Source organism: Mustela lutreola, chromosome 4 (assembly GCF_030435805.1).
Source record: "Mustela lutreola isolate mMusLut2 chromosome 4, mMusLut2.pri, whole genome shotgun sequence".
Classification (NCBI taxonomy): domain Eukaryota; kingdom Metazoa; phylum Chordata; class Mammalia; order Carnivora; family Mustelidae; genus Mustela; species Mustela lutreola.
In genome coordinates this window covers 187,802,458-187,815,767 of record NC_081293.1, presented here as the reverse complement: position 1 = coordinate 187,815,767, position 13,310 = coordinate 187,802,458, and the positions used below count along the sequence as shown (strand labels likewise).

Below are 13,310 nucleotides of genomic sequence, written 5' to 3'. Positions count from 1 at the left end.
ACAGGCTACACTGAGTAGCAGAGTTCTGGAAAGACCACTCTACTGTAAGCCACCATCATCTCAGGCCTTGACTACTGTGAGCACATAACCAGTCTCTCCCCATCTCCTCCTGCCCCTTGTTCACCTGCTCTGCACACTGCAGCAGGAGGGAATTTAAAAACCATTCTTCTGGTCAAGTCATTGTCATGTTTCTAAATACCTTGATGGCTTCCCGTTGCATTTATGAAATCGTTCTCCTCAACATCATGGCTTCCAAGCCTTGAATGTTCTGATGCCCTACCTCCCTCTGACTCCATCTTTGGGTACTTTATCTTTCCTTCCTTCCTTCCCAGACACACTCCTCTTCTCTGTGTTCTTCAGTGGGCTGCCTTACCAGTTCTTCCTCCACCTGTCCCACCCCACTGGACCTTCTGGAGATCCCACATCCTCTGCCCAGATGATACTGTGCAATGAGATGGCCTGCAAAGTCTTGTCTTCCATCCAAAATGGGACAAGGAACTTAGACCGGAGCACAAATTGACCCCTTATGGAGAGCATGCTTTCTCGTTAGCTGACATTTTTGTATCATGACCTACTCTCTGAAGAAGCCGTGCATCTTACATGCTGACTCCAGAAACTTCTCTCATCACAGGCCAGTAATGAAAAGTGCAACCACTTTGAGTATCAGTCTGAGATACTCTCGTCCGTGTTCATACTGCATACTGTGTGCACGCACACATACACACACATGTGCACACAGACTGTATACCTCCAGGCACATGTAGCTTTAGCTGGGAAAGGCAAAACCTCAAAACTTTGAGAAGACAGTCTAAGGCCATTGTCAAGCCTTTTTTTTTTCTTTTTTTTTTTTTTTAAATTTAAAAAAATTTTTTTAAAATTTCTTTTTAGTGTCCTTGTCAAGCTTTTTGATGTAGGGAAGGATTTCTTATACCTTAAGAGCAATGCCTGTGACCCTCAGGCAATAACAGAAAAGATTGTTGAATTTGACCATATTAAAATTGAGAACTTCTGTTCATCAGAAGGCCACATAAAGAGAGTCAGACAACAAGCCACAAAACTGGGAGAAGTTATAACTGACATAGGATTAGTGTCCAGAAGATATCAAGAATGCCTTTAAATCAGAAAGAAAAAGACAGGGGCGCCTGGGTTGCTCAGTGGGTTGAGCCGCTGCCTTCGGCTCAGGTCATGATCTCGGGGTCCTGGGATCGAGTCCCGCATTGGGCTCTCTGCTCGGCGGGGAGCCTGCTTCCCTCTCTCTCTCTCTCTCTCTCTGCCTGCCTCTCCACCTACTTGTGATTTTTCTCTGTCAAATAAATAAATAAAAACTTAGGGACGCCTGTGTGGCTCAGTTGGTTAAGCAGCTGCCTTCGGCTCAGGTCATGATCCCAGCGTCCTGGGATCGAGTCCCACATCGGGCTACTTGCTCCGCAGGGAGCCTGCTTCTCCCTCTGACTCTGCCTTCCACTCTGTCTGCCTGTGCTCGCTCTCACTCTCTCTCTCTCTTACAAATAAATAAATAAAATCTTAAAAAAAAAAAAAAAAACTTAAAAAAAAAAAGAAAGAAAAAGATAACCCCATAGCAAAATGGGTAGTAGAATTGAAAAGACACCAGAAGAGGCAACAGGAATGGCTAACAGATATGGAAAAGGTGCTCAGTCTATTATAATCAGGGAAATGCAAATAAAAACCTTAAAACTATAAGGTTTCACACTAGCCAGATTAGTAAAAATGTGGATGTCTAGGAGTCTTTAAGTATTTTTTTTTTTAAAAGATTTGTATTTATTTATTTGACAGAGATGACAAGCATGCAGAGAGGCAGGCAGAGAGAGAGAGGGGGGAAGCAAGCTCCCTGCTGAGCAGAGAGCCCGATGTGGGGCTCGATCCCAGGATCCTGGGATCGATCTGAGCTGAAGGCAGAGGCTTTAACCCACTGAGCCACCCAGGCGCCCCATAGGAGTCTCTAAGTATTGATGACAATTTGTAGCAACCAGGAGTGGGAGTATAAACTGATTCAACTACATTGAAAGATTACTTGGCATCATTACTTGGCATATTTCAGGTGAATATCTCTTTTGACCAACATTTTTTAATAAAAAAATCAATATAAACATTAATATATAAAAATATAATATTAATATATATTAATATTGAAAATATTAAAAAATATTTTATTTATGTATTTGAGAGAGAGAGCATGAGCAGGAGGAGGGGCAGAGGGAGAGAGAAAAGAAGAAACAGACTCCCTGCTGAGCAGGGGGCCTGACATGGGACTCGATCCCAGGACCCTGAGATCATGACCTGAGCCAAAGTCAGATGCTTAACCAACTGAGCCACCTAATCCCTCCCAGTCCAGCAGTTCTTTTCTCATGCATGCATACATAGCACACATGCACACATGTTCTTAAGACACAGGTATACACACACTAACATATACAATACACACATCCATGTACACATATGTACTCATATGAACATCTATATTTTATATATACATTTATGTACCAAAAGATGAGTAAGAAAGTTCATGTCAGAAATGTTTGGGGTGCCTGGGTGGCTCCTTCAGTTAAGATATGACTCTTTTTTTTGGAGATTTTATTCATTTATTTATTTGACAGAGATCACAAGTAGGCAGAGAGGGAGGCAGAGAGAGGGAGAAGCAGGCTCCCCGCTGAGCAGAGAGCCCAATGCGGGGCTCGATCCCAGGACCTGAGATCATGACCTGAGCTGAAGGCAGAGGCTTTAACCCACTGAGTCACCCAGGTGCCCCATAGCATTCTGACTCTTGCTCTCAGCTCAGGTCTTGATCTCAGGGTCGTGAATTCAAGCTCCACGTGGAGCTCCATACCCTCGGCATGCAGCCTACTTAAAAAAAAAAAAAAAGATGGGCGCCTGGGTGGCTCAACTAGTTAAGCATTTGCCTTTGGCTGAGTTCATGATCCTACAGTCCTGGGACTATGGCTTGCCTTGGGCTCCTGTTCAGTGGGGAGTCTCCTTCTCCTTCTTTCTCCCCCTCTTCTCCCTCCTGCTCATGCTCTATCTCTCTCACTCTATCAAAAAGTAAAAATAAAATCTTAAAAATAAGAAATGATTGTATTAACAAAATAGACAGTAGTCCAACTGTTCGCCAACAATAGATAGATAGGGGCACCTGGGCGGCTCAGTTGGTTAAGCCGCTGCCTTTGGCTCAGGTCATGATCCCAGCGTCCTGGGATCGAGTCTCACATCAGGCTCCTTGCTTGGCAGGGAGCCTGCTTCTCCTTCTGCCTCTGCCTGCCTCTCTGCCTGCCTGTGCTCTCTCTCTCTCTGACAAATAAATACATAAATAATCTTTTAAAAAAACACAAAAAACTATAGATAGATACATTAATTTTAGTATATTCATACCATGGAATTCATGTCGAAGTGGGAATAAGTACCTGAAAAAAATACACTTGGACGAATCTAAAAAAAATGGAGTGAAAAATAAGTTGCAGGAGAACACATGCAATATAATTTCATTTTGATGAAGTTTGAAAACACAGGAAACGAGAGAATATGTACTCTTCAGGGATACACACATGTGGTAAGACTAGAAGGAAAGCAAGACTTGAGAAAGGCAGAGTTCAAGAGTGATTCTCTCGGTGGAAGGGAAAGGGGAGAGGGGTCCCCAGGGGGTGTCAGAGGAAAGGGCAATCTGTTTTTTCTTAAACTGGGTGATAGGAACTCGGATGTTCTTTGTATAATTGTCTGTCTACTTGGCAAATATGTTTTTATAAATAGTATTTCTTACGTACTTGATAATTTGATAATAAAACCAGTACCAGTTGGAAGAGAGAGTAATTTAGAAGGTATTAGTATGTGGTTGGGTTTGGAAAAGGGAAAGGGAAGGAAGATACTTTTTTCTAAACCAGGGAGAAAAATGGGCAGGGGGAGGATGGTATTTGTTTTAAAGATTTGCTGATTTATCCTAGAGACAGAGAGAAAGAGACAGAGAGAGAGAGAGAGAGAGAGAGAGAGAGAGCACGAGTGAGAGCGCGTGCACGAGGGAGCGTGCGCGCGCAAGGAGGGGGAGGGTCAGAGGGAGCGGAAGAGAATTCCAGGCAGACTGCCCCAGGGAGCACAGAGCTGCATGTGGGGCTTAGTATCCTGATCCCAGAGATCATGCCATAAGCCAAAATCAAGGGTTAGAGGCCCAGCCGACTGAGCCACCCAGGCAACCCCGGAGGATGATTTTAATAATGGCACTAAAAGCTGCAGGGTAACCCGAGACCTGCAAAACGAATAAAAGTTGCTAAACACCAACTGAACTGGGTACTAGTTTAACTATCTGCTTTTCTGTTTTAATTCTTAGAAACCCTAGGGGGTCCTTGTTTAGTAGTTGAGTTAACCTCCACCCAGAGTTGAGATGACTCACTATGCTTTGAAAATTCCACAATTTCACAAAGAAGCAAAAGTAATGGTTCTATTTGGATTAAAGCTCTTTAGAGGTTTTTGCCCCTGGGTTTCCGAGGCCAGCCCTCCCAGCATGTGTTGTTCTCCTGGCACCTGAGCCTGCACCTGTGAGCTGTCCCCAGGTGGATGTGGGGCCTCACAGCTCCGAAGGCAGGCCTCTGCACGGGCTTCCGCAGCACAGAATCATAATATATGCTCTCAGCTCCTTTATGATGTCATATAACTTGGCATGTTTTCCAATATAATTTCTTTACTAACAATTGTAATTAAATGGACTGATTTGAGTAAGGGTGCTGTGATGTGTGAGGCGCCTTCAGTCACTGGGCTTTTATGAACCTGCCTTCCTAAGGCTGCCTCGGGCCTGGGTGCTATTTTAAGCAAGTCAGCTTAAACTCTTTGAGCCTCCTTTTGCAACATAATGGGATCAATTCTGGTCTTAAAGGACCCATTCAGGTAGGGAAGTCCACAATTCCATGATCGACCACTCTATTTGGGGATGATTTCCAGATAGAACAATATGACTAAAACCAAGAAAACAAAATTATCTTGCTTGGGTAAAACCAACAAGTTCCTAGAGACAATTGGGCATCTCCCTCGTGGATTTCTAAAAACATCCTAAAAAGCTTTCTAAGAGATTCTTAAAAGCATTTGTTTTTTCAAAGAACAGTTTTAGGTTCACTGAACGGCGAAATCGAGCAGAAGGTGTAATTTCCTCTATGTTCTGTACCTCCCACACATGCATAGCCTCCCCCTCGCCCCATCAACATCCACCCAGCGGCATGTTTGTTACAAACCATGAATCTATGTTGACAAATCATTTGTCATCCAAAGTCTGTAGTTTATACCTGAGGGTTCGTGCTTGCTGTTGTACGTTCTGTGGGTTTGCCTTGTGAGTTGCTAAGCCCTGTGAGTCTGCAGACAGTAGGACAGGCCCAGCTCTGTTACCTACAGCGTGGCAAGATTGGAGGCCAGGTCGAAGTACAAGGTAGGCACCTAGTACATCTGTGTGGCTTGGTCTCCATGGGAGAGAGTGCCTCAACACGGGCTCTTCAGGGTGGCTGCAGACCTGACACCGCCTGAGAGCGACACAGAAACTCAGTGCCACCGCAGCCCTGCTGGGACAGCACCTGCCTGTTATCAAGACCCTCCTATTGCCCCCACCCCCCATTTGTGAACATGGAGTCTGAGAAGCAGGGGTATCTCTCCAGCCCCCTGCCATTCTCTCTGTTGGCACAGAGACAGCCTTTCGCTCAGGTGAACTAATGCTTTAGAGCTTGAAAATTGATCTCCAGGGCTTGAAATTAGAGTCTATGAAGGCTTTTCTGCTGGGAGAGACTCACTTGGGTTTTCTAACCTCTTCCTGAATTAACTGCAGAAGTTATTCCCATGGCATCTCAGCTGCTGTCTCTTCAGAGCTGGTTTCTTTCTCTTCAGGGGCCTGGCCAAAAAAGCAGGGGAAAAAGAAAAACAACCCCAGAACCACAAACCCCATCACAGCTTGGCGTACCTCACAGTTCTTAGTGGGAAGTGTTGGTTCCTCTTTTTTACCGCTGAGAGAATTTTTCATCTTTTTGGCCGCTTTGCTTTTCCTCTTCCATGTCCTTTGTAAACAGAGTGAATTGAATTCTAACTTGCATCAGATACTCGGGCTTATAACTTAGCCCCAAACTGTTGCTTTTCTTTGCTGTTTCATCTCTTGTAGTCTTCTGGTGCATTTTCAAATATGTTTCTGATTCATTTTAAAAGGGATCATGCTCTCTCTTCAGATCTTCTATTTCAAAATAAATTATATCTTAGCAGAGTTTTAAAGCACACATAAAATGATTTGTCCTTAGAAAAACTTTGAAATCTATATGTTATGTAGGTGGACAGAATGTTGATTTTATTACTTTTATTATTATAAATAGATTTATAACTGTTTATCCTTTACTGGGGAAAAAAACCCAGCTGTGACTTACTTGGCTGCGGTTGTGAGAAACATTGTGATTACTTTTTGGCCTATGCTTGGAATGTGATAGGTAAATAGTAAAGTATATAGGCAAAATATCCTGGAGCTAGGTTGTAAGGAAGGTTGTAAGGAAGACAACAGATGCCTAATAGTATTGAAATCTCTAAGAAATGCTTTCCTTCTTTTATTCATTTTTTAAAGTCGCATTCCATAAAAAGGAGTATGACCTGTTTAAATAAGTAGCTTATATCTGGTGTAAGTTTGTGACTTTCAAATGCTAATGGAACCAGTTAGAAATCTTTTGTCTAAATAAACATATAGCTAAATATCATGTACAAATTTTAGAGGATATACATAAAATCGATTAACAGAATTTGGTCTTAATCTTGATTTCCATTTCTCCTAACGAGTCACAACCTCTGGATGCCCTCTTTCAGCTTCTGTGGGATCATAGTAAGCTATATAAATTCTGTAGTATGTTTTTTAACCTTACAAATTATCTAACCTAATATTGTTCATTTATACCCACAGTATTTGCTTAGATTTAGCTGTATTTTTATCATTTATTTATCCTCTGTTCATTCTTCTCCGATCTTCCTTCTGGGGTAATTACCTTTCCTTTTGAAGTATATGCTTGTTTAGAGAGGCCCCTCTACTGAAGGTCTTCAGTTGGTATAATCACTTTCTGTTTATCAAAAAATGTCCCTATTTTAACAAATAGTATTGTCGGTTATTCAAATCTAAGATGTCAGATATTTTCTCTTAACACTTTGAAATTTTTATTTCACTGTCACTTGGCTCCTAGCTCTGGGAAGAAGTTATCTGATGGTGTAATTGCCAGTCCTTTCCTCTGACTCATTTACGGTTTCTCTCTGTCCTTGGTGTTCTTATAGTATCATCATGTGTGTAGATATGAGTATTTCTTTATTTATTATTTTGGTGGGAGGGCAGAGGGAGAGGGAGAGAGAATCCTAAGCAGACTCCACACCCACTGTGGAGCCTGCCGCAGGGTTCAATCTCACAACCCTGAGATATGACCTGAGCTGAAATCAAAGTTGGGTACTTAACTGACTGAGCCATCCAGGTGCCCCTAGATATGGGTTTTAAAAAAATTCTCCTGGCTTGGGATTTCTTTGTCTTCCTGAATTGAAGGATGTCTCTTACTAATTTTGGACAATTTTTAGTGCTGTTTTTTTGCATATTCTCTCTTTAAAGTAGGTTCCACACCCAATGCAGAGCCCAGTGGGACTCAAACTCATAATCCCGAGATCAAGACCCGAGCTGAGATCAAGGGTCAGATGCTTAACTGACTGAGACACCCAGGCACCCCATATCTTCCATGCTTCTTAACTTCTCTTTTTAATATTCTCATCTTTCTCTTTCTCTGTATTCCATACTGTGTAATTTTTGGATTTATCTTCCAGTTCACTAACTCTCTCTTTAGCTATGTCTAAATTGCTATTCACTGTTTATTTTGTATTGCATATTGAGTTTCAAAATCTTAGCTGCTATATATATATTTTTAAAGGTTTTAAATTTAGGGGCATCCGGGTGGCTCAGTCAGTTAAGTGTCTGCCTTTGGCTTAGGTCATGATCCCAGGGTCCTGGAATCGAGCCTTGCATCAGGCTCCCTACTCAGCAGGGTACCTGCTTCTCCCTCTGCTGTTCTTCCTGCTTGTGCTCTCTTACATTCTCTGTCAAATAAATAAATAAAATGTTTAAAAAACAATAAAAGTTTTAAAACTTATTTAAGTAATCTCTGCATCCAATGTGGGACTCAAACTCACGACCCTGAGATCAAGAGTTGCATGCTTCTCCAACTGAGCCAGCTAGCCCCCCCCCACACTTTATTTTTTCATTTCCAAATATTCTTTTAATTCTTTTTCAAGCCTTTCTGGCAATTTTTATATGGTCTCTTGCTCCTTACTCATGTTTTCAGCTGGCTCTTGTGGAAGAGCAGGAACGTGGGCTTGGGAATCAAGGCAGGCTTATATTGAGATTCCACTCCACCTCTGTCTGGGTGATCATGTAACTGATGTAGTTACCTTCTCTGAACTCTCTTTCTTGTGTGGTAAATGAGACAGAATGGACTAGACAGCGTACCAGAACCTCCTCCACTTCTGGTATTCTGTGGTGTCATTTGAAAGTAAGAGAATAAAACGTCAATGGGTTCTTACACATAAGCTTAAGTAAAGGTGGAGGTCATGGTTATGAATATTGGCAGATATTACCGTGACTGTAGTTTTGGCAATTTCTGGCTCCCAGCTAGCTGTTTAACTTCTAATTGTGAGTTATGCATATTCACACTGAATGGATATTTGTTGTCTGTTTTTCTATCTGAAACAAAGTGTCGGTAGTTTGACTTTGATTGCCTTGCAACTAACCCAGCTTTTACTTCCCTTATAGATGAGCTCTTCCTGGAACAGCAAAACCTCTCTTTATCCTCTGCGGAGCTCATGATGAAGAAAAGCACCGTGCACAGCACTGCACACGTGGCCTTAACAGAAACTGCCCCAGGGTCCCAGCAAAGCAGTTCTCTCCATGTCATATCCTCTCCATCTGCCACTATTTTTGATACAATCTTTTTTAACCAAGGAACACTGACCCAAAGTATAGCCGATCACAGCATCTTGGCGGCCAATTATATGTCGATGATGAGCAACGCGGGGATCAGAGATGACGATGAAATGGATAACTTTTTGCCAGAAGCTCCCTGGACCACTTCCCGCGCTGTTTCTCCGATCCAGTATCTCCCGCTCAGCCCACCAGTGCCGACTCCATCTTCACCCATTACTTCTTTACGAGACGAACAGATGACATCAGCCTGGCAACATACAGTGCAACAGCCAACAACGTACACTGAATCCCCTAGTCATTTCAGTGATTTTCGGTCAGCTTTTCCCACATCTGGGGGCATACTTCCAACTCGTAGTAGGAACTTGGTGCTTTATCCTACTGATGCTTATGGGCACTCAGCAAGCAGGACTTTGCCGGAGATCATGGCTTCAGGCACGGGGGAGGCAGAACCCCTTCTTTCCAACTCTCTGTCTGCAGGGCCTCTGCTCTTAGGTAGTAGCCTTCCTCGGCAGCCGTTTACCTCCTGGGCGGAGGTCTCACCGTCTGCAGAGGATCTTCTGGCCACAGGCACCGACAGATACCCCGAGGCAACCACCGCTCCGAGTCCCAGTCTACAAGGAACCATCCTCTCTAGAACAGACCCTGCTGAGGCTCTGGCATGGACAGCCCTGGCTTGTAGCAGCGGCAGCCCCAATTCGGCTTTGTCCCTTTTTCCTCCTGCCTCCGTGTCCTTTTCTCCCCAATCAGCCGATGTTTCTTTTCACCCCTTTCTTCCCGGCAGCTCCAGGGAGCCGTCGGAGCTGCCGGGTGAGGCGGCGGTGGCCCCAAGTCTCGTGGACGACCCTGGGGTCCTGAGCCCGGGGTCGTCTCGGAGACCCTACACGTGGTGCGTGTCCTGCCGCGTGGCGTCGCCTCGGCCCGTCGCGTCAGCCAGCCTCCCGGAGCGGGAAGACGTGGGCTCGGGGGACGGCGCCGAGACCCTGTCGGTGACCACCCCGCAGGCCAGCGGCGTCCCTCCGCCCAGCCGCGGAGTGGCAGACTTCTCCGAATTCGAATTCGAAGAGGAGCCCCAGCCATTCAATACGCTTTTCCCCTCCCGGCCGGTGGTTGCCCTCTCCTCTCCCTCCGGGGGCAACTCGGCCGCCGAGGGGGGTGTGGGGCGAGTCGGGACCACCCGGGTGCCTCTTGCCGGCGGCCACCTCTCCACGCCCGTTTCGCTCAATCCTGCTCCCTCGGGCTGGTCCCCTGTCCCCGAAGCATCGGGAGCGCCGTCGCCATCGAGCGGGGCATCTGGGCTCCCCTGGGTCATCAGCAGCGCGCTCCCCGCCGCCTCCGTCCCGGGCACAGCCGACCAGCACCGAGGCCCGCCCGCGGCCGCAGACGCACGTCCTTCCCCGTCCTCCGTCCCGGGCCTGTCGGCGGGGCCCTCGCGGCTCCTTGACCTCGAACCTGGCAGCTTCTCCGCGCCCCACACTGGCGGGGTTTTGGAGTCCTCGTCCGGTTTTTTCTCAACGCCGCCGCTGGAGTTCAGCAGCCTGGCCCTCTCGTCCTCAGAAGCGCTGGCCTCTCCGTCCGCCCCGTCTGTGGCGCCCGCGGGCGACCCGGCGGCCGTCACCGCTCAGGCCTTCTCCACCTCGGCTGAGACGCTGGCCTGGTCGGACGCTCCCCGCGGGCCCTCCACGCCGCTTTCCCTTCCCAATTCCACAGCCTCTGGCTCTTCCCAGCTCTGGCCGAGTTCAGACCTTCTCATAAGCACCTTCACGTTCCTTCGTGGCTACTCTGAAGGGTCGCTCCTCTCTGGCTTCCCTTCTGACTCTCTCCAGTTCTCTGAAGCAGCCACGGTTTCCCCGACGGATCCCGGTGCCCACTTTACCTCAGCCCTCACTGCAACTACCTCCTTCTCTTTTGAGTTGTCGCTCATGGCCCGTGAATCTGCGGTCACCACGCCGGTGCCCCCCAGTTCTGAGCCCCCCCTTGACATTCTGACTCTTGGGACTCACTCACCAACACCTTGGACTGCTTTTCCTACAACACCCATTTTAGCAGAATCTTCTCTCCTTCCGTCTCCGACTCCAGCACCTCCCAGTGACGATGTCAGTGCTATGGGTGACCACACACCTGTCTTGCCCTCTTTCTCCAAAGTCCTTCCTAGCCCCACACTCCTGGTCACTGATGTGTACTTGTGGTCAGCATCCTCCTTGGCTCCTGAGGCGATCCCCTCCCCTCTCCCTACAGAGCCAATGTTTGTGGGCCCGTCATTCCCACCCACAGATTTACCAGTGAACACCACCATGGAACTGAACTCACCCAACACCAGTGTTGCCCCTGATCGTACTATTGACAGCACCCTGAGCAGCAGGGGTGACACTGCGAGTCAGACCCCCCCGGAGAACAGTTCGGCACGACCGCCGACATCCCTTCATCCTGTGCCCACCTCCACTTCTGAAACAATGGTTGACACTCCAGCGCTGGTAACCACCAAGCCGCCATATGTGTGTGATATTACAGTTCCTGATGCCTATTTGATCACGACCGGTAAGGCCTTGCTTCAAGTCACCTCTTGGTTGGGGTGATCTTTCTAAGGTGCTTGTATGGAATGCCTCTGTGATGTGGAGCATCATGGGAAAGAGCATGGGCTTTGGCCCCAGGGAACCCTCACCCCTTCACCTTTCTCCTGTGAGTTCTCTGGATAGTCCTCCCTTAGTCGCTCTACTTCTTGGTTTCCTCAGCTATCAAACAAGAATGATTGTGCCGCCTATTTCGTTGGGTTATCAATAAAAAGTAAAAAATAAATAAAAATAAATAAAGTTAAGAAGCAAATAAAAGTTTTAAATGGAGCCTTAGGAGTGTTTGCTAAGATCTTTGTCTTTGAAACTCCTATCCCGGTAGATGCATAGATGGCATGGTTAGAACAAAAACCTTCATGTTTCATTTAAGCAGGTAGTTGTGCAAATGTGTAAGGGCAACTGCTACAATTTCTTACTAATTTCTTATTCTTTCCTTGAAAGGAAGGAGCACTTTGCTCCTACGTGTTCCTAGAAATGTCACTTAGATCCCGAGAATCCGAGAAAGAAACAGGGAGCGGCTAAATGTCTGATCTCAATTATAAACTTTGATCTGTGCCCTGGTCCACAGCCCAAGTGACAGGATGACAAACAGCAGCTTCCCTTGTACCTGCCCAGCTGCTTTAGTCTAACGAAATGAGAGCATGTTTGACGTCATGTCTGCATAGGTCCAGTGACCGTGGCCTGCTGTGCCGCGTTCTCCAGCTTGTTCTTCATCAGGAATGACAGGCTGCGTGTTAAGTCTTACGACCTGGTAATGTACTTGAATGCAGTATCATACGCATCTGCAAGCCTGGCTCTGTTGTGTTGATTTTGGTGGGAATGGAAGGTAGAAATGAAGGAGGGAGACAGAAGATGGTAGAAGTAAAGGAGGAATGGACTGGAGTAGAGAAGGAGAAGAACAGGGAAAGGTAAGTTGAGGAAAAAGAAGGTCGTGCTGTGAGGTAGGCCATGCCTCCTCTGCCCATCATGGTGGTGCCTCCCCTCTCTGAGCTGGTGCAGAGAAGCTGAAGCCTTTGCTCTCCTAACTTCCTCCCTCCCCTAAATAAGGTACCATTTATCAATTCATTTGACAAATAATTATGGAGCACTCAGTATGTGCAAGTGCCTTTAGAAGGTCTAAGGGTTATCTAGATGAAGGACACAGATCTGACCTTCAAGGAACTTAGATTCTAGTAGGGTAGACACAAGATATGTTTTCTTGGGAGCTGTGGTGAGAATGGTTGAGAGAGAATTCTCTAAGAGCGACTTTTGGGATGATGAGGGATGGGTTTGGAAGGATTGAATTGGAGGTACACACTCGAGAGGGCTGTTGTCTGGAGGTGGAGGGAAGGGTCCTCCTGGTGGAAGGTGTGCACACAGGTGGAGAGGTCGGACAGCCCAACAACAGTATAATGGGATGAGGCTGGGGGAAGTGGTGAACTTTTGTCTGTGATATAACAGCAGTCCAGAGGAGGGAGAAGAGTTTCTGGTAGATTCGATACTTTTCTCCCTTTCTATAAAATTACTACATAGTAACTATGAAGTGGTCAGTTAAAAGAAGCTTATTAAAAGAACTACTGAAAGCTTCTTTATTTCTTGGATTTCGTGACATTTGTGATACTTGGAGGTATAATGCGTCTTTTCACATTTTTCTACAAATAATTAGAAAACATTTTTAGAAGTATCTCTAAGAATATCAGATAGATACAGCATTGATTAACTGTCGCAGAGGATATATATTTAATGAATTTGGTGTCCTTTGTTAGAGATCCGTGTATTTGCAATTTTAGGGTAAAATTCACCCTCTG

The 13,310-nt window shown here is 46.0% G+C and overlaps 1 protein-coding gene across 1 annotated transcript in view; it reads left to right on the top strand.

Moving 5' to 3' along the window:
• Positions 1–13,310, top strand: part of KIAA1549 (KIAA1549 ortholog) — a 136,884-nt gene that overhangs the window by 42,520 nt on the left and 81,054 nt on the right. Inside the window, exon 2 of the mRNA XM_059172550.1 lies at positions 8,786–11,491. Coding sequence (XP_059028533.1) covers positions 8,786–11,491 — 2,706 coding nt within the window. The remainder of the gene's footprint in view (positions 1–8,785; positions 11,492–13,310) is intronic.